General features: G+C 41.5%; 2 protein-coding genes across 3 annotated transcripts in view; both read right to left on the bottom strand.

Annotated features, from left to right (window-relative positions):
- The window catches only part of LOC147050133 (uncharacterized), a 20,912-nt gene extending 1,315 nt beyond the window's left edge, over nt 1-19,597 (bottom strand). Inside the window, exons 1-7 of one of the 2 annotated variants that reach the window (XM_085922016.1) lie at nt 19,411-19,597; nt 12,077-12,142; nt 11,614-11,693; nt 11,403-11,535; nt 10,930-11,247; nt 10,753-10,852; nt 1-4,087 (exon numbers count right to left, since the gene is read on the bottom strand). The exon at nt 1-4,087 is cut by the window's left edge and continues 1,315 nt beyond it. In XM_085922016.1, the coding sequence (XP_085778142.1) occupies nt 1-4,087; nt 10,753-10,852; nt 10,930-11,247; nt 11,403-11,535; nt 11,614-11,693; nt 12,077-12,142; nt 19,411-19,507 (4,881 nt within the window). In that variant the 5' untranslated portion in view covers nt 19,508-19,597. The remainder of the gene's footprint in view (nt 4,088-10,752; nt 10,853-10,929; nt 11,248-11,402; nt 11,536-11,613; nt 11,694-12,076; nt 12,143-19,410) is intronic. The other variant, XM_085922017.1, reaches the window with a different exon arrangement.
- LOC147050134 (ligand-dependent corepressor-like) lies at nt 5,077-9,678 on the bottom strand. The gene is made up of 2 exons (XM_085921760.1): nt 9,662-9,678; nt 5,077-9,206 (listed from the first exon to the last, which is right to left on the bottom strand). Exons 1-2 carry the CDS (start codon nt 9,676-9,678, stop codon nt 8,159-8,161), a joined length of 1,065 nt encoding a protein of 354 aa, XP_085777886.1. The 3' UTR covers nt 5,077-8,158.
- Nucleotides 19,598-21,561: the final 1,964 nt, after the last annotated feature.

The raw sequence follows: 21,561 nt of genomic DNA, 5'->3' as shown, positions 1-21,561 counted from the left end.
TGGAGGCTTGACGTCCACATTCTGCAAGGTGGCCTCTGGAGCATCTCTGATTTCCAGCGAGTCATTTGTTTGACATTTGCCAATATTTGTGCCGTTTTCCACATCTTTGTCCTCTTTTGATGTTTTTTTGGCCCCTTTGCTCTTCGATAAGCCCACCACAGAACTCAGTCGTTGTGAACACCTTGTTACCCGACTGACATGCTGAGCTTTGGCGGCCCGACGTCTCATCACCCGCTTCCTGGCAAATGTTTTCCTTCTTAAGATTTTTGTGGTTTTCAAGGTCTTGGTAGTAGGTAGGGGGATTTTTGGTGTCTTCAGCGGAGGAAGGACAACTGACTCAGAAACAGATTCTGTGGAAAGTCTTTTCAATCTGTTTGCTTTTAAGTTTTTGGGGACACCTTTTAAACGCACGTTGGTTTGCTGAACCTGCATCTTACCTCTGATGTTGGAATATTTTCTCAAAATCCTGGCACTCGCCGGATTCTTAGGCTTGCCGGGAGCTTTCTGGGGTTCACCTTGTCCCTGAGCATCAAGCCAGATGTCTGATTGATTGGAAGTGTGAGCACCGCTGGGATGATCTCGCCTCTCTTTGCCTTTAACGGAGGCTGTCTCCGGCTCCAGGGCCTTGGCTATCAGCTTTTGACTTTTGGGGTTGCTCTTTACAGGAGAAGTGATGGCAAACTTTTTGAGATGCTTCTTTAAGCGCTCTGCCTGTAAGCTTGGAAAAACACCCTGAGAGGCTCCTGATCCGCTGGACGAGCTATGAAAGCAAAGCTGAGTTTCAGACGGAAGACGCGTATTTACTTTCTTAACAATGATGAGAGACTTTGTTTCTGTTGACTCTAGGAACCAGCGACAAATACTGGAGAGCTTGTAGTCCTTCATGAAGAGCAATTGCACCGGTGAGCACTTCTGGTGCTCTAATGACTTTGGCTTGCGGGCCCTGCGCTTACTTTTCCAAATGGCAGCCTGCCTGTCTGCTTTGTTCTTATATTTTGTTGCTGTCTGGCCATCTCTCTCCATTTGCAACCAGCCTTTCTGCATCTTGTCATATTTGAGGTTCAAGTTAGTAATTAGCTGTTTATTTTCTTCTCCAGTCAGTGTCTCTAAGAACTTGTTGATCTGTTTGCGCGGCTGGTGTCGTGGTCCCACAACAGGGGTCATTGATGATACAGTTGATAATGAAGCAGCCTTCATCTGAGTTCTCATTATTTTCTCTGAAGACCTTCTGGTCAGTGATGCCACTTCAGTGTTCTTTACAGATGCCGAGAGTAAACCAGGAAAGGGTGAAGACAACCTTTGTGATCGCAAAGAAAGCTTCTTGTTGTCTGGTGGGGCTTGAGGGGCAGGTAGGGAAGACTGTTCGACCTTACTACTTTCACTCCTCAGTGGCATTCTTGTGGGTTTGTCTACTCCACAAGTGCTGTTAAGATGTGAACTGGCAGAATTGTCAACAGAAGGTGGCACATTTGCATTCTGTGTCATGGGCTCCATTCTGAGAACACGTTTTCCCCTTGTTTCATTTGTGGGCGTTTCAGTCTTATGGGAAGTCTGATCCTCCATTGGACTGATTGACTCGACACCAAGCTGCTGGTTCTCATTTTTACTTTCCTTTCCTCCCATCTTTGAAGACCTTAACTTTTGTCTGACGAGCAAACTCGGGGTTTCTTCTATTGATTGAGTTTGCTCGGTGTTTAATATCACTGGTGTGTTTGGGACCATGCTCATTTGTGATGGTTCAGGGGGTACAGGTGGTAATGACTCTGCCAGAGGAGAAGGACAAAAAGGATACAGGGCTGGAGTCGCAGGTTTTGGAGGTGACATGGATGGGACCACATTTGAAGAAGGTGCAAGAGTTTCATCTGGTTTCTGGACAGTTGATCTGAGTTGTCGTTTGGTTTCTGTTGGTTCATCTTGCTGAATGAGCTTGTGGTGGTGGATTGGATTGGATTTGGGTAAGGCTTTAATCATTGGGCTTTCTGGTATGTCAGATGCTGAAACTAGTGGACACTCAGGTGTGCTCTCAATGGATTCTTTGGGCATTTCTGTTTCAGCGAGATTCTTTTCCAAATTAGTCTCAGTTGAGTCAATCTCATCCTGTTTCAGTACTTTCTGAGTTTGTTTGACTGGTGAGGTTCCACTGGAGTTTGATCTACGGCGCAGGCTTCTGTCAGAGGCCGATACGGGTCTCCCATTAACATAGCCCACGATTATCGTCTTTGCTTGTTGTAACCTCTTTGGCAGAGAGATAACTGTGCCTTTTTTTCTACGCCAAGGAGGTAATTCCTTTAAGAGTGTATCAAGTGTCTTTGAAGAAATATCATATGTATCATCTTGTCCTACTGTCGCTACAGGCTCAACACTTTTAACAGCAGTCGATGGACTTTCGAGTTCACTCATTATCTGGTCAGGAGAACCAGAGTTGTTGGACTTTCCGGTGTTTTGTCTGTTTTCAGAGCATGTATTCTGGTGTGGTTCCTGGGATCTCTCATTGCCTATTGCCTTTTCAGTTTCTTGGTTTTCTGGATGACTCATGGGTGATGGTGTGCTAATATGAAGCGTAACCAGCTCACTGGTCTGAATTTTTGCACATGAAATCTGAGATTCAGTTTTTTGCTCGTTCTTTTTGCTTGATTGTTCTACAGCTGTTTCTGACATTACTTTGCCAGTAGATTCATTCTTTTCGAGTTCGGGCTCATTTTCCTTTTGCGTTGCCTCTTCAAATGAAGCATGTGGTACTTGTTCTTCACTTTCAGAAGGTTGATCATGTTTTAACTGGTATGATTCCACATCTGTTCTGATATTTGTTGTGCCATCTTTTACTGTCTTTTCTGTTAAAGAGTATGTTTTAGGGAAGGGGTTCTCCAACTGGCTCTGAGCTTGATCTGTCTGACTAGTTTCTACTACAACTGTTTCTACTTCACCGGCTGCCACTTCGACAATATCTCCTGTCCCTGGAACTATCATCTCAACAGTCTGTTCTGAGCATGTGCCTTCACTTATAATTTCTCGACATGCTGAAGCAAAAGGCATATCTATCGGGGGTACTCCTTCAGGCTTGGAAAGCATTTGTTTGGGGGTAACCAGTGTAATCAACTCTGGCATCGGATTAAGATTACCTCTGCCAGCTAAGGTGCGGACAGTTTTTAACTCCCAGATCTCATCCGAGTACAAATGTCCCCTAGTGCTTTTTCTAGCATTGCGACGGGGAATCAAATTACGTTTATCTTTAAAACACTCTGTAATTGGTTTGTCAATGTAAACAATGTCACAGTGGCCAAGATCAGGATCAACTGTCCTATAGGGAGAGTGTCTAGGGGGTTGATGAGCCGATGGCCGGATGGTTTTCCTGGCAGTTCGTGGTAAATCTGGGCCACACTGCTTGGGTGGAACACCTTCAGCTTTCCACGCAGCTCTGCTCTGCCTTGCATGATGCATTTGACTTAATTGATACTGTCTTTTCAGAGATGAGCTGAGTCTAGCGCTACGAGTGTTCATCGTGTTCAGGGAATTTGAGTTACTTTGCTTGTCCTCCAACGAGTCAGAGTCTGATGTAAGCGAGGTTGTCAGCACACACGATAACTTTTTACCAGCGGCAACATTACTGCTTTTCATGATTTTCATCTTGAGAGGTGCATGATCACCATTGCGGTTGTTCTCTGCATCCATGGGGATATGAACTTGGTTGCTCCTGGACCCAGGGCTATGGAGATCCACCCTGGAGCAAACACCAACAGATGTCAATGGAACTACTGTCTCTGGATTTCTTTCAGTCAAACTACAGCTTTGGATAGAACATGACATATCCAAAACTTCAAATTTTGGTGTTGATTTACTAAGAAACTCTAACTCCAAGCACGACTTCTCAGGCGTGACTGTGCCAGGTTTTGGAGTGGAACCGGTTGCTCCTTGGATTCCAGTGTCACTACTTTGTCGTGTCTTGGAGGTTGCGACCTCCTTCTGCAGGAAACCTATGGCATCAACAATCGTTCTCTGATGGTGGCGGCAGAGCTTAGCCATGAACTGTTCCAGTGTTGAGGTGGACTGGAGTTCTTTCACCTTTGCAATGCGCACGTCCTGACACTCACTGTGGGGAGACAAGATAGAAAAGAAATTAGCCATTACAAATAAAAACGGTTGATATATTTCTCAGGCAATACTTGGTTTACAATAAAATAATGTGTTGTGTTGTCGAAGTTGAACAAAATAAATGGGCATAAACTGTTTATCATTGCATATTTATTAGAAGAATAAGTGTTTATTTAAGTCAATTTAAATCCAGTGAACTTGACCAATTACATTGTTACAGATATTACAGTTTTCTTCTTTGCACACTATTTATTGTCACATTAAGAAAATCCTACACATGCACAAGACACTGACTTTAAAACAAGTTACATTTTCTACCACTTGAAAGAGCAAAATACAATGGGGCAAATACAGAATACATACATTGTGTCAACTTTTTATATCGTGCAAATAAAAATATATAAACAAGTGCTCTTTAAATTAAATCAACAGACCAAATAAAAATGGGTATAGATATATGTAAAAATGAGAGCTTTATGTGGGAGAAATTTCATGGAGTCAAGAGTAAGGTTTAAATTACATCAGGTAATATTGAAAGCTGTTGTGAAAGCGCAATATAAATAAAGATGTATTGTATTCTATTCTATTTTGTATTTCACAAATATTACTGACATTATGTCAGCGAGGTAGTTTTGAGCACAAAGTTCTTGCACGCTATAGTTTGCTATTTTTTTAACAGATATTTATAGGATTCAAATGAACGTCATTTGGGAAAAAAGTACAAGGTGGTCTAGAAAATGGATTCCTGAGACACGTAAAATAGAACGGAATTAATATTTTATTTTGAAAATTTCCAATGTAAATCTCCAATTTTATTCCAAATACTTTGAAGCTATAACTTGAACTTTGGAAGAGAGCATACATTTTATTTCAAAATGAAAGAAGCTACACTTTGAACTACATCGGTTACCGCTTTTTGTGCAGAGGGCATAAATGAGGCATGATTGGTGCACCCCCCCCCCCCCCCCCCCCTTAGTTGAACCCTTCAGTGTAACAATAAAGAGCCATCCAAATAAATCCAGGCTTGTGTTAGAAAAGGTAAGCTAGGACAGAAAATGGTAATAAGAAGCCATCTCCTACCCGCAGCTGTGGTCGCATTGACATTCACTGTCTAAAACTACAAAAATAAAGAGAGGCTGAAAAGATGCATTTCTTTTTAAATCGGAATATAGTATGGCAAAAATATTTCACATGTAAATCTTAAAGGATTAAAAATACTTTTCAGAGTAAAAATAAGAATTGCCATACTGGCACTTTGTGTTTTTTAAATTAACTTCAATCCCTGCTGGTAAAACCTAAGGAGTAAAGTACCTGAATTCTGAATGGTAAGGGTTTCATCCCTGAGGGTTTCTCTCGCCCTTTCACTACAGCACAGCGATACGGACACCACACGCATGCCTTCTCTTAACACCAGTTCAAAATAGCCGCTACAGTATAAAATGCAAACTGCAGATTACATCACAACCCAGTTGCACAACATTTCATAATGTGATAACTTATCTCTGAAGTACGTATAATATGGATATAAATTACTCTGGATATTACAGACTATGACGATATTTTATCCTGAGTGACCCATTGCACAGATTCTGAACATTTCAGGCTCACAAATTTAACACACTGTTTACTCGACAATAAAGAACATGTACAACAGTAGTAGTTCAAAGACCAGACCTTAGTATACATCAAACTTCTCACGTGTAGATAGCTCAGGCATGCAAAGTCATTTACATTTTTCATTTTTTTTCCTTCAATTTTTATGTTAACATCTCTACATCATATACAAGACAGCGAAAATGGTAGAGTAATTTTGTTGTCCTGGCTCATTCGGAATGGTGATGGAAAAAATAAGTGTCCGCACAGGACAAAATTGAATTTCTTTGTATCCATGTACCAATAGATGTATCTAATCTCACGCAATTGAATATATGTCGGTGTCTATGAACACGTATGTATCATTAGATCAATTTACATTCATTGATTGATAAAACAATGATTAATCATCTATTAAATTATTTAAAAAAAACTGATTAATACATTGCATTCACTGCATTCACACAACATTTTGCTTATTTTTTCCAATCAAAGAACAGGCCATAAAATTCTGAATCTGTCTCAGCATCATTTGTCCACAAAATAAGGTGTAACCATGCTATCAACCACAATTACTTTCTTATATACAAACTGTGTGACTGCACCCATAAAACTGTTATGCATCAGTTGTAATCATCTTTTCAGCACGACATACGATATTTCAGTAAATCATGATAAATAGAAATACATCTGTGATAACATCAGCTAACCAACCAGTTGCTTAAAAAATGAAGGGCCAGTCAAGTGACTACATGACTGACAGATGTGTGATGATTGTCACTGCAATGTTTTTTTATTTTTTTTTCCCCAACATATTTGAAATGGACGTTAGTCGATTTCTGGATCGGTTCATTAATCTATGAGGATAACCCGGCAGTTTGTGTATGTGTGGTGAATGTGAGTTTGGCCCACTCATACATAACCAAATAATGTACATATATTTACATAAAATCCTTTGAGAAGAAATGCAAACCATTTAATAATAATATAATAAAAACAGGGGTATGGAGAAACCTCTACTCAACATGGTGTCTACCCAAAAGCCTGCATGATTTGCTACATAAATGTAATCAATCACCTGATAAGTGAACAGTAGGTCTTGAATGCCCTGAGGTATATGTGATAATGCACACTGAGCTGTCCCAGTGGATCAGAAAATATTCAGTTACTTCAACCAGTTAAAAAAAAAAAAAAAAAACTTAAAATGTCCTGCACTGGAGAAAAAAAAACAAAAAACATTACATATAATAGTTAGTAGCCTAGTTTGTGTAGTCAATGTCAATAGATCAGCCACTCAAAACAAACTGCAAGTAGACATTTAAATCAAAACAGATCTTGCTACTGGCACTAAACTATTCCACTCAATAAACCTGAATGTGTGTTTCCATAAATAACTGTTGCTTTATTGTCTCGACTGTATACAGGTGAGTGACCCAACTCCACATCCATCATGTTGTTGCAATTACCACTCTTATGAATAGTATAATGCTTTTCATATCATTCTGCCACGGAGAAAAGACATTGAAGCCAGCTATCGGAAAACCTAGTTTGAATCACTGAAGGCTTCTACCGGCGCAGAAATCCTACCTACTGTTAAGGTAAGGTGTGAAGACATTTGAAAGTAGGGCACATTGTTGTTATCCTGTAAGTTAAACATCCTGAATTATTGCCGATTCACTACATTTGAGGTGGCAAAAGAGGAGACAAGTGTTTACTGAAGCTTATACGTGACTGAGGTATAGAGTACAGTATGCGCAAGTGTACAGTGAATCCTCTGTTTAAGACAAGTCTTGAAACCATAGCCTGAAGTGACCTGAGGCTTTGTGAAGGCATTGAGAATAAACTATTACCATTCATAAATAGAGCACAGTGAATCTAGATATATTACAAAAAAAAAAAACGGTTGTGCTTAATCTCTTAAAAAAAAAAAAGTAGACCTGTCTCAGTAGTTATTAGTACTTTGTGGGGCCATCACATACTTGGAGTTCATTAGTGTTTGAATATACAGTTTGTCATGTGCATTTGAAATGCACCATTGAAACTTTCAGTCAGACATATACAAAATAATGATAATAACACCATCATGCTCATGCTTTGCTATTTACAAGGCCTACTACCTACAAAGGGAAAACTGAGCGATCAAAACAGTACTGGCAGTAGACATTGAGGGGCGCCACTTAGGCATGTTTCAATTTTCTTCTGAACCCGGTGAACTCAGAATGTAAGTGGGGGAATAACTTAAATGGGAGAAGCTAAAACTAAAATAAATATAGTACGCACATCAATCAAATCTGGTAGTGCATCTAGATCATGAAATGTTAAAAGTAGATGGCTGGCCATCTTAAATAGCCAAATATAAGGAATTATTCATCTTATTTCACAATTTAGAAAAAAAGAACTACTTGGGCTTACGGAGATAAATTCAACATGCCTTGCTTGGTTAAAAATGTTTTATACATATCTAAGGTTACTCTTCTTAATTTGGTGATAGGCTCCCATCATGCAAACCACTCCCATTCTCTGTGGATGAGCTCTCTGGTTCCTCAGAGATGTGCTGGAGTTCTTCACTCTTTGGGAAATGGGAAGGGCTCTGGTCATCGAGCTGGCTAAGCAGTCTCAGTTTCTTTTTCGGGGGATGTTTCAAGGTCCCCATGCGCTCTTTAACCTTGTACTCCAGTGTGCTGTGGGGAATGCCGTAGATGGACTGAGCTTTGGATACGCTCATTTTGCCACCCATCACCACCACAATGGCCTCCTCCAGCAGCTCCGTGTTGTACTGGCGGTAACGGCCACGTTTCTTCCTGGGTGGTTTGTTGGCGAGGTCAGACTCTGAATCCAGGGCACAGTTTTGGCGATCCGTGTCGTTGGGCCAGAAAACGCCATTGGTCTTTTTGCGATTCTGCCGGGGCAGTAGGGAATGAAGCTTCTTTCCCAGGCCATTCTCTAAAAGTGAACCTGAATTTTCAAAAAGCAGAGGATCCCAAGTGGAGTCTGTTCCCGTGGTCAAAACTCGCACCTGAGGAATCTTGAGGTCAAAGTTGGAATGATAAAGTGAGGTGCTGTGGTCTTGGCAGGCATCCTGGTGGCTTCCTTTACCAAACGACAGAGACTTTGAGAAGAGGCTGGCGGCCTCCAACAACCTGGGAATGTCTTTAAGGTGCTCGCCGGCTTCACTGCTGGCTTTCAGTTTGAGAAGTGCTCCGAAATGAGCTTTGGAATTCCAGGACCCCGTCCCGTTTCCGCGGAGGTCAGCGGGCGTGGTGGCGTGGTTATGGCTGAGAGGTGACTCTGGGTCGCTTTCCAGACCAACCTCCTCTTTGATGTGCAGAGAGTACGCGAGAGACGAGGAGGGCTTATAACGGGCGGAGTGGCCGATATTCTCCCTCCTCCTCCCATCCTGTCGGTCCGCGCTCAAGGATCGCCTGATTGGATGGAAGGAAATTGGGTGTAAGCAGAGCTTGCACAGTGCCTTTCTCGCTTTGCTAAAGGAGGATGGGTTGGGGAGGGGAGGATGTTGGCCACTCCTTTATTATATGACCTTGCTTTGGTAACATCACTCTTTTGTTTTAAAAGACTGGATGGTTGGTTGTGATATTAACAACAAAAAAGGCTCAAATCAGACATTTATTTTCTTACAACAATAACAACAAAAAAAAGACACAAATGGAATATAATGGGCAAAAAATAATAATAATAATCAAACAAGAAGGCAAACATAAGAAAGAAAAAAAAATGGGTAAAGCCAAAAGAAGAGGATGCGATTCCAGTAACTGAAATTGCTGTGAGGCAGCTTGGCACACGACTAATTAAAACAAAATGAAAAATGCATTGAGAGCTTTTGACATTTTTGCGTGTGACGTTACCACTGAACAAGCACAGCAATAAAAGAGTAAGCCAGCAGAGGGTGATTGTTGTGTTTATGTCTAAATCAAAGCCTAATCAATGGAAGGTGACTACGAAATGAGGCGGGGAGCGCTACATTGCGTTCAATCTCATCATGACATTTTGATGATGTACCCATTCAAAAGCAGCAGGATTGATGAAATCTATTTCAAGATGATTTCATTCAGCAAAAATAGGTAACAGTGCTACAAAAACTACAACAAAAAGAAAGGTATTGTAAATATCAAGAAATGGGTGCAATTTTAATTGGTTTAAGTGAATGGGAAAGTTTTTTTCGGTCCTCTGAGGGTCACTGTAAATTTATCACTATACATAAGAATTTGTGGGGCTCTATAGCAAATGCGTTAGTATTAGATGATGGTCTGTAGGTTCCTCACATCGGCTTCAAAGGATCTCATCAAATTTGTGTTTCATCAACAAAGAAACGTGAAATAACAGTACCATTTGCATAAATCTCTTCCCGAGGGAACTTTTATTTTCATGGCTTTGGCAGCGGCAATTTTGCTCGACAGATGATTGACGTGAATGTTGATAGACTGCATACATCAAATGCAAACTAGTTCTATTACCAACAGAACAACAGACGAACAGATGACGCCGTTGTTTTGACAGCCCATAAATTGCTATTTTTCACCACGTGAACCTCTTTGAATATCATTTCAAATCCTTCCTGTGGGATTCATATGGCAGTTTGATATTGGGATTGTTTTTTTTTATTATTATTATTTTAAAATGAGCCCTATATACATATGCAAAACGAATGCAACTTCACTCACAAGGAGTGCATTGTATTACAGCTCAAGAGGGCTTTGCCAAGCAATTACGACGACGGCTACTGTACACAGAATTTTTCAAGCTTCTTAAAACGCGCACGATTAATTACGTCACCCGGCTGTAACAGCGGTGACTGTCAAGTTTACAGCGCACAGTCTCTTAAACTAAAAAGCCGGCACAATAAATATGGTAATGAGACGCAGATGAATTACACTTCAGTTTGAGAAAACGCTCACGCAAGTTTTCAGACTTGAAAAGGTTATGCATCGAGTAAAAATGTCTGCCCTGTTGAATAATTTTAGTTTCAGGTATGAGTCAAATAGAACTGTGGCTTTCGATTTTGATTTTGACATCGGAACAAAAGGGGAGAACTAAAAAAGGAACTTTTCTTACCCTTTGATTGCAGACAACTTGGGTGTAAGGCGCGGACTGGGGACCGGTAAGCTGCTACCGCAATTGCGACTCTTTTTGATAGACAGGTCAAGGACTCCCTCTGTTGAAAATGACACACAGCTGAGTTGACATTGAATAGTGAATCAATGTCAATCAGACTCTTTGATTTGACACTACCTTGTTCCCTGGGCTCAGACGGGGTCTTTTTAATAGTGAGGTCAAGAGGAGCCTCTTGGTCAGCCATGAGGAGCTTGCTGAGCACAGGGTTGTGGCTGTGTGCGGGCCCCGCCACGGTAGCAGCAGGGCTGCTTGGTGAGGCCCCAGGAGCCACGGCCGGGGTCTGCGGGCTTTGGTCGGCGCTTGGCTGGGGCGCTGAGTCACTATCCTGAGGAGAGCTGGTTTTTGAGGTATATTCAGCGGCAAACTGTCGGATCATTTTCTGGAGGATCTCCCGCGCCACTACTGGGATGTGTGGATCGGAGAAACTTGGCACATCTGAAAGAGGGAGGGAGGGAGGGAGGGGGCGGCAGGAATTGTTTTGATTACGATCATTTTGCCAGATATGTTCGGGCCCCCGCGCGGAAGGATATCATTACGTTAATCACATTCCCACCTTTAAGCGAGTGTGAGAACAGTGCTAAATCACTCACCTTTATTACAGAGGACTGCATTGAGAAATTCCTCAGCTTGCTTCTCTAATTTGCTGATGGTGGTCTGATCTTTCACCACCAGAGGTTTGAGTGGATCTTGACTCTCCTCGCTACTTAAGCCAATCAAGTGTTCCTGTTAAAGTGTTGAAACGGCTCAGAAAAGACACATATGCGTGCTGCCGTGTGGCTAGATTGAAAACAAAGCGCTTACCTTCACTTTGTCTCTTCTAAAACAGCAGAATAAACATTTTTTATCAAATGACCAATCAGACACTGCGACAGGCTCCAAATCTGTGGACATCAAACGCACGGCACGCTATTAAAATGTGTTGGAAAAAAATTATTTGGAATTTCAATTGGAGGGCTAAATCAAGTTCATTCATTTCTCAAAGGTTAATGTATGAATTCCACTTGAACTAAAGCAATATTGACCGTGCAGATATGATAGAAACACAATTAATCCCGTTGTATCACAGCATGCATTATTAAAACGACCGTAGGATATTTGACTGGCTTTGCGCCATACAAAACACCGACTTGGTTGTCTCTTCAGCTGCCTTGTTAAGAATAGTCAATGCGGAGGGGCACCGCATGGCACAGTCAACAGATTCCATGCCACACAATGTCATTCATTCACCTGCCTTGTATGTTAAGAGGCACTGTGAGATACTTACCCTTAAAAAGTTGGAGGTCTTCAACCAGTTCTGTGCCAAACAGACCTTCAAGAATGCTCTCAAAACCTGAAGGAAGAGACATCATGACATATGGTTAAGAATTTCTGCTATATTTTGGATCTTTCAAATGAGAGCAATTATCTCAAACAGAAAACCGTGGCACGATTGTTATTTTTAGAAAAAAAGTCTAATCCATCTTTTGTCCGTTTCATCTTGACAACACCGGTGTGCAAGCCCCCCCCCCCCCCCCTCTCTGTAGGTAAAATACACCATCAGCTGTCAACCCGCGTTTCTTCTTTTACTTTAACACTAACGTACCCTTCATCCCCCCTGTTGCCAGGCAACTGAAGCAACTACAGAGTTAGGGAGCGAGTGCATACTGTAAATATGACTGCCAGGTGAAATGATCAAAACATTCTTTGCAGTCCTGTGAAGCTTCCACTGGCTGATTAGCAGCCTCAGCAGATCCAACAAAACAATCCCAAATGTGAAATTGAGGGGGTTTTGCAGATCCTGTTGTTGAAAAGCTCTCAGCGTTACATAGACTAAACAACATGTGCATACTGTACGTAATGCACGCTTACTGCTGCGGGGCCAACAAAACCAATTTAAAAAGCACTACATACATCAAATCAAGCGCTAAAGAGGTCATATGGCGCATCTGTCCACTGAGCCGCATGTAAAATGTGTGCATTATTCCCAACTGTCTTTAAGGGCGCCGTGAAAACAAAACTGACAAGAGAGGAGGATAAAAAGTGACAATTCAGTAAAAGATGTACTTACAATTCACGATCCCCAAGCAGCCACTCTCTTTGCCAACTCAGTCAATTGGACCAAGCGCTGTCATGTGTTCAAAATGCACTCTCTCTGCCTCCCTAGAAATTCCCACCCACTTTTTTTTTTATATATACAGCCAAAGCGAGCAGAGGGGGGGCGTGAAGCGGTGGAACACACAGCCTTGCCTTTAGCTGCAGCACGAGTCTGTTTCTGGGTTACTGCACAGGACTCAGCTGAAGCCATCCAATCCTACTTCTGAAATATTTCAGAGGCAGGCTCAAAAAGTAGGTCATCCACTTTCATTTGACAGAGCAGCACCATGACATCAAACTACTCTCCAAGAATTCACTTTCGGGCATTTAAAAACTGTGTCATTGAGTAATGCCATGACTCTGAGGCATTATTAACTCTTTCCTATTACTGGCAGAGGATAGTGTGCTGGATAAAAAAAAAAAAAAATCTACACAAATTCATCTTTAAAGTTAAACCATTTGTGAAGCGGAAACATGCATTAAAAAAAATAAAAGAATGAATGTAGGAAGTTACACGTGCAGCGTGTAAAATATTAATGGCCTGTTTATCCTTTCTGCAAGCTTGACAAAATAAAAACAGAATGTAATGGCCAGTGATGAAATGCTACTGCCTATGCCAAAAGTGTGAAGAATTGCAGGTGTTATGGCGTGAAGTGCAGCTTTTTACATTACGAGATCCACTCTTAAAGAGAATCTTTGCTATTTTAATGAGGCTACGCAAAGAATTGGGACATAATTGAGATCCTGCTACGAATATCGGCTTTGAAGTAGAATGAACACAATTGTGCCAGATACTAAATTAAGCACACAAACGGAAAAGTTATTAAGAAAAGGGGTAAAGAAAAAAAAATGTAATACCTAAAACCTCATAATATTGAAACTTGGCTACAACTGAGGAGAATAATCGGGTCATTGGGTTAATAGGATAGTTATCTTCATTTCTAAAGTCCTAATTGAATTAACAGGAAGTCATTAACCTTCATTAGAGGACGGGACTTTCATCCAGAATTAGTCAGAATTCATACAAAAATCAAGTAAGTAGCTTTCCATTCATCAGCGATTGCCATGAGGGAACAAAACAAGACTTTCTTACACAAGTTCAACATTCTTCCAGATTACGTATGTTTACATTGTCACAAAAATGTTACATTGAAGAGGACTAAAAATGGAGTGACATTTTTTAAACAGCCTTGGTTGTTTGAATTCAAGCTACATGAAAATCCCCCCTTTGGTTCAATTTATTCTATTTGGCAAAACCAACAAACTGATAATGAAGCATGGCTATAAACGGGTGGGATTAAGAGTTTTCAGAGAGGGTTGTTGCTGCTTAAGTCTGATCAAGGTGAGCACTGACCAATCTGCCAAACCCTTGTCCTGACCTACATCTTTAATACCTAAATGAGCCTGACAGTGGCGCGAGTCAAATCCTGATTTGGTAAGGTGACGGAGACGCCGACATGGTATATTCGTGTGATGTAATGTTAACTGAATAGAAATGATCCTTGTCTACAAATAAAAAAACTGTAAAAAAGTAAAAGAATGTGATTTTATCGGAGGAATTTTTCCAGCTAACAAAACCGATGGAGAAACACAACGGTCTGGCAATAATCGTTTTGTGTGCTGCTGTCTGCACTTCAAGGTCTTGTCAGCCTCATCATGGTCAACATTCTCACTTGGTCATGTGACTATTGACTGTCAAAGCCTCATAATTTGCAATACTTTCCTGTGTTTGCATGAACGTTGGCGTTTTATAGTTGTTTTGGGGTCCATCAAAACAGTTGAAAATGCTCTATAAACTAGTAGCGTGCAACAAGCCTAAAATAAAGCCATCTGAAGTAATTGTAGACTCTGAATACTAATGCTTAAACCAAAGCTGACAACACAAAAACATACGCTTCTGTCATCAGTGAGTAAAATGTGATTTTTGAAAATTGAAATAAGTGCAATTTCAGGAATGATCTGATTTGCATAAATGCTGTGGGGAACTGCAGCTCCTTGTGCCCTCTGTGTTGTACATTGCACGACGCCTGATGAGATTTGAAAGCGTCGTCGATGCCAAAATCGGGCTGGACACCGCCTTAATTTGCACATCCATTCTTCCATCCATTCTAAATTGTATGTGATTATTGACTGATTTAGGAAGTACATCTGAATGTAAGCTGAATGTTGGTTTTTCCTCTTCTTTATGTCCTTTATGCATTTTTCTTGCAAAATGTGTCAAACGATGATTCAGTTACTCCAGTATAATCCATCTCCCAAATAAAGCAAACACGGTTGAAGGCAAGACAGTATGTGAAAATGAGTTCTTATCATGATAAGCTTTCCTTCCCTATGTATGACCCACCCTTCTGCTCCTCTTCTGCAGCTCAGGGCGAACGGCAATGCATCAACCCCCACTCGGCCCATCCCCCACTCCAACTACTGTACACATACAGTGCAACAACTCAGGCTCTAGTGGCAGTGGCGCTCCCTCCGCTCAAATCGGTGTACAGTGCTGCCAAAACATAGGCTGCTGAACCTGCCATGTTTGCCTTTACTCCCAAAACACAACAACAATGACGCTTTTTAATCTTTTAACACTATAAAAACATCATGTTTTATAAATGCAGCACCGTTCCGATGGCGAGTGTTAATTTTGCATGTCACTGAGATAACGCAGCAACCATTCCATGACAGTAAAGATAAAAAATGGGGACGAGATGAGGAGGGATGGCAAATTTGCATGAATTAGCTGAGCAACGCAGCGTGACTTATGTTCATCCTCAACTAGTCCATCACGGAGACCAGGCTGCTATAAAGCATGTGAGAGAAGCCTCTGGGCTAGCCAGAAAATCTGGAGGTTATCTGGCAAGATTAGATCACATACAGGAATAAGCAAAGCTGTGTGTTACACACCGCGGTCCTTGTTAGTACTGTACAGTAGATGGATCAGCTTTAATGGCAGGGAATGAGCTGGCAGTTTTGTGGAACATCTACAGAGCAAAAAAAAAAAAAAGTACAGTACTGTACATGAATACTTAACGTGATCTGATGCAAACTGACACTCAAATGGTGCAAAGCTGCACAAACTATGAATAACAAAAAAATGAATCAAGTCAAACATGAAAAAACTATATTTGTACAACTGAGAAAAGTAAGCCACAGAAAAGCACTCACAAGACCATTAATGGATATAAAAACTGCTGCTTTTCAGTTTGGGAGGGAGAGAGGGTGGGAGTGGTCGGCCAAAAGCACATCGCTATGGCCCACTGTAAAAGAAAACGGGACACGCATATGTCTAAATTATAAATAAGGCAATCTGCCCTAGGTCAGTATTTGCCTTTTTGGTATGTATGTGGGCAAATCCGAGACCCTGTGGACCCACTAATCAAAAAAAATCTGACATTCCGTCAGGGACACGGTTTACATCTGGGGGCTGCTGAGCCATGAACGCACATACAAGCAAACATACAAACAATTGTTGCTCCTGTCTAATGGGACAATTGCCCTTGTCTCGGCCTCCGTGGTTTTACTGCACACAAGAAATACGCCAATACAAAATGTCCATTTGAGCACGAGCCGGGTGATGGTGTCGGCGTGCCGGCAGCCCTCTCCAACCCAAAAGCCAAACAAAAGTATGTCCTTGTTGTGGTGGACACACAAGGTCTTTCTGCGGGGCAGCGGGCTGATGCTTTTGTCATGCAGTTGCAGCCCAAACACAAGGGACGCTTGTCAATCATAAAAGGGGTGTGGCGCATGTGACAAACAACTATTATGTCTTCTTTTGGTGTGTCCAGCGGTGAAGTGGCATTTTGTTCTGGCTACATCCACAGTGAGCGCTCACCTGGTGGCAATTGGCAAAAAGTTACCTATACAATCTCTTGCATCTCCCAACTTGCTAGCATTTATAATGTACACAGCATGTGCATTTCAATAGGCGCAATGCATGGTGGCCACTCTACAGTACATGAGACTGATGTAATGTGACATTTTGAGATCAGTGACGGCACAAGACGCCCGAGTGATTTTTTTTTTTACCGCTGCGTTTTCTTCCTTTTGTGTTAACGTCAACACTGGCGCCTATTTTAGTGACGTTCGTTGAGATTAAGAAGGATGCTATGGGAGTTGTTCAGAGGAAGGGCTGATTGGTGACTCACGAAGCAAATCACGGGACTGATGAGTCAAATCTCAATTGCATACAGTACATCATGTATGCGATGCTGCCATCTCAACAGGAAGTTTTCTTTTTAAATCATATTCACTGTCTGTTAGTAATAACAAATAAATTACAACAGCTATTTTTATGAAAGATGGTGACAACATACTATAGCCTTGTAATTATTAATACCAAGATGCGTAAAGCCTAATTTTGAGAAAATTAACCCAGATAAAATTACCAGTGATGTTGAAGGTCACAGGAGAATCACCCGACTAATACAAAATGACGGAACAGCAACAGTAAGTGGAACCACAACTTCATTTTAGAAGACCACACAGAAACACTATTGTGTGCCAAGAACTTTCCAAACAGCGGATTAAGGAAACAATTCAGACAGGCCTCTTAATTGAAGACTTGCAGTTCTGCATTGTATATACAGTAAGGATAACAGTCAAAACTGGTGATTGATTTGAAATGGAAACAAATATTGAATCTCAAATTGGGTCACCATCCCCAGCCCGAGGCGGACCACCATTTCAGACAACTAAACAATCCTATCATTTAATGTATGTTAGAAATGGTTTTCAATGCTTGTAATATTTGTAAAAAGCAGAACTTAAACCACATCAAAAGTATGACAAAATGTTACATTCAATAAAAGTGGGTATTTTAAAAGAAATTGTGACTGCCATAAAACACATTTCAATCACAATGGCACAAAAATGCAGTGTACTCTAAATACACGTCATTTTTTCATTTGCGCATTTTTGTCCGATCGCGCGACTGCAGTGCACCGCCGAACGCGCAACCGTAGCGCGTCGCCGACCGCACATCTGCACCGCGCTGTTCCCATTATTGTGACAGAGCGGCCGCTGAAATTTAGAAAATATTTTGAAAGTCCTGATGTACTTTCTAAAATTCAAGTGGACCTCGGTGCGCAGGGAGCTTAATTTTGTCCGATCGCGCAACTGCAGCACACTGTCGAACGCGCAACCGTCGCGCGAGCCGCCGACCGCGCAACTGTCGCGCGCCGCCGACCGCGCAACTGCACGGCACTGGTGGCATTATTGTGACAGAGCGGTCACTAAAATTTAGAAAATATTTTTAAAGTCTTGATGGACTTTCCAAAATTGAAGTGGACCTCAGTGCGCAGGGAGGTTAATTTGGTCCGATCGCGCAATGGCCCGCAGCGCACCGGACGCTGTGCGCATTGCTGTGCGCCTCACTGTCGCATTGCTTTTGGAGCGTCTTTGCGTTTTAGGATGCTTTACTGCTCCCACTTGCTTCATTTTGAGGCATGGTTAGAAGTTAATACAATCTTCAAAGTAGCGAGAATTTAACAACAAACGGAGTCATTTGGCATGCGGGTCCTCTCGGCTCATCTCGCGAGGTTCGACAACCGAATTTCGACCGACATCCGAAGCAAAAAAGCTCGAATCTTTTGTTCGAATACCGAATTGTTCGAGAACCGGGACGTTCGAAAAACGAGGCTCCACTGTACTTGCATTTTGCTTCCAGCTTTCCCACCCAAGTTAATAAGATAAACACATTTCGCTAGAAACAGGGAGTTGACGCACTTAACTCTGGGCTGTAAATTCAAAATATTAACAAATAAATGAAATGGATTTGGCGTCCCGAATCTGGTCCCCTTGAGTTTGAGGTCTACATTGTACAGGTCCAAGGTCCCACTCACTAGTCGATGAGACCTTGTGAGCTCAGCTGACCATGACATCAAAACTCGAGTGGCTGCAGCACAGCACAGCAACGCAACTCATGAATGTAAATACTGCATTATAATACATTTGCAGGCACATCCTCGCGGAATGCTTCATGCGAGTGTTTAGTGGAGAAACAGTCGCTCCAAAGCGGAAGTCCCCCCACTCACTTCCTCATTGTGGTCATGCGCGTGCCCAGGAGAGAAAAGCCTGTTTAAAAAGCGCGTTGTTTAGACACATTCAACCCAGAACGATCACGCGGATTAATCGCAATGTACCCTTGATAACTACACACGGGAACGCGCATTTCATTTAAAGAAACGGGGATGCGCCGCTCGGCCGACGCGGTGCATAATAATTCCTGTGACACTCCCTTTAAGGCGAGCACGGTGCCCTTTAAACAAACTACAATTACACTCGGCCCCTATGTAAAGAGTTTAAATCCCACACGAACGCTACAAAAAAAGAGAGATGAAAGAAAAACAAGCAAAATAAGATGCAATATTCATCCAATGACTCCGATTGTGGATAACAGTTGCGGACAAAAAAAAAGTCGCTCGAGATGCCCCGAAGTGAGTTGGGTTATAGCTGATTATTTACACCGAACCCTCCCGAACCGACGCCGATCGCAGCTGCTTAAATTCGATTTGGTGTCGCAGGCTCGTTTCTTACCTACACAGTGGATGAGTTTGTGCCGCCACGAGTCAAGTTCTTGCCGAAAGCCGCGCCTGTCGATGGTGCATTGCTGCTTTTTACACTGACTCGCCATTTTCTGTCGTTCTTCTCCGGAGGCGGGCACCCGCACGCCGAAAGGAAGCTCTGACCTCGTGAACGCGCGCGTCGACGTGCTGTGTGAGGGGAAATCCCTATTCCCACACGCTTCTCTCAAAACACATTCGTAATATTGTTATATTGTATTGTACTGTACAGAACAAATTGATAAAATCAGCCAGTTCTCTTTTTTTTTTTTACACCAAATACTACCGGGGGAAAAAAAAAAACATATCTCCAGTAGCACAGTCATAACCAAAATTAAAATACAGTAGTATAGAAGCCCTAAATGTTCATCTAATACGAGACAGACTTTCAAGTTTAAAAAAAGGTATTTTAGATATTATTGTAAGCCATTGGGCAGTTTGAACATTAGCACCACGCATTGATATAGCAAAATATATAAATATTCAATTAAAATGTATTTCACGTGAAGGTTAAATAAATAGCCTAAATATATATTTGTAAACAAACATTTCTGGAGCCATGAAGTTCGCAAGGAGAGCCCATGATCACTTTGACGTCAATTTCAGCTAACAGTAGGTATCGTTGCTACATAAAATGTCAGCCTTCTTGGATTCAACTCCCAAATTGTTGAGAGTCAAACTGTACTGTGGTGGTGGGGCTGGGTGGTTCCACTGTGTATCATTAACAAAGCAACACAGTAGGGTACATGTTGACCCACATATTATGTATTGCACATATTTTACTTGTTTTTATTTGCAGGAAAAACAGCAAAGACTTTGCCTTGTGTTTTAGCTACAGTAAAAAACTTAAAATTGGAAATGCATCTAATAGGGCAGAGACTATGTAATATGCATGATGTGTATTACAATTCTATTTGTGGTGGAGTGACCTAATTCATAACCAGGACGACAATTCAAACTATTTGTTTCATCCGACAACAAACGTTGTCAGAATCCTATATTTGTAATTATTTATTGTTGATAGCTGAGAGGTCATAATAGTCATAATGAAGCCACGTGGGAACATTTATCACTGCCTTATCATCTTTAGGCAGTCTCATTACACAACCATAATAAAGCGTGACTTAATCACAAGCAAGCTGCTCTCTGTAATAATTACTCCCCGCAGATGAATATGATGTGAAACAGACATGGACTGCAGATATGTTTGAATGCTCCAACGTAACCCCCAAACTAGGTGCAACAATGAGGGGAACACACTTAAATTCTGGTGAATTAAATGAAAATAATGTTTTATTTTCATTATTTATGTAGGGTTACATGATCAGAAATTCATCCATCCTGCTGCGTAGCACTTTTCCTTACGAGGGTCATAGGTGAGCATGCAGGAACCTATACAGCTTGACCTTGGGCCAGAGGACTACACATGGAATAAAACTCTAAACACGCTCGCAGATACTTAAAGACAAAAACGTGTTGCAAGCATGGGAAGAAGATGCAAACTCAACAAAGACCAGAGCCTGGATTGGAACATCAGCTTCAGAAATGTGAGGCAAAACCACATCAAATGATAAATGGGGTCCTATTATATCTATGTTATACATATATTATAGTACATGCTGTCATAATCCAAAAACCTTTGGCAACACCCCCGTGCATAGCCTGTGCCCGTTACTCTTATAATTAACATTCGTGGACGCTATTTTGCAGTGGCAATAAAATTCAGACTTTATTCAAAATGTTCCAATCTTTACACATGACATACATAATAAATGTCGCCTGAAGGATATTAAAATGCACCCTGCATTGCTGTTGTAATGAAGCACCGCGTGTCCAATCAGAGGGACTTATTTCAATGAGCAAACACACTCGGGCAATGAAAAAGTAACAAGGGCTGCTCGCCATGGTGCTGTTGTAGTGATGCCTCCACAGTCTGTCGGACGTTTGAAAACAAACACAGAAAAATGTCACCAGCCCGAGAGTACGAGCTTGTCCTCGCATCAGTTTAACGTAACCTTCCAATTTCTGTGAATAGAGTTTACAATCAAATAATATGATTTCTAAGGGGAGGTATTTCAAATGTTTTTTCAATATTTCTAAGGAGACTCCCCACATTCTACGAGAG

The sequence above is a fragment of the Syngnathus leptorhynchus genome, chromosome 10 (assembly GCF_054491065.1).
Source record: "Syngnathus leptorhynchus isolate UIUO chromosome 10, UIUO_Slep, whole genome shotgun sequence".
NCBI classification, from domain to species: Eukaryota; Metazoa; Chordata; class Actinopteri; order Syngnathiformes; family Syngnathidae; genus Syngnathus; species Syngnathus leptorhynchus.
This window is presented reverse-complemented; position numbering and strand designations above follow the sequence as displayed.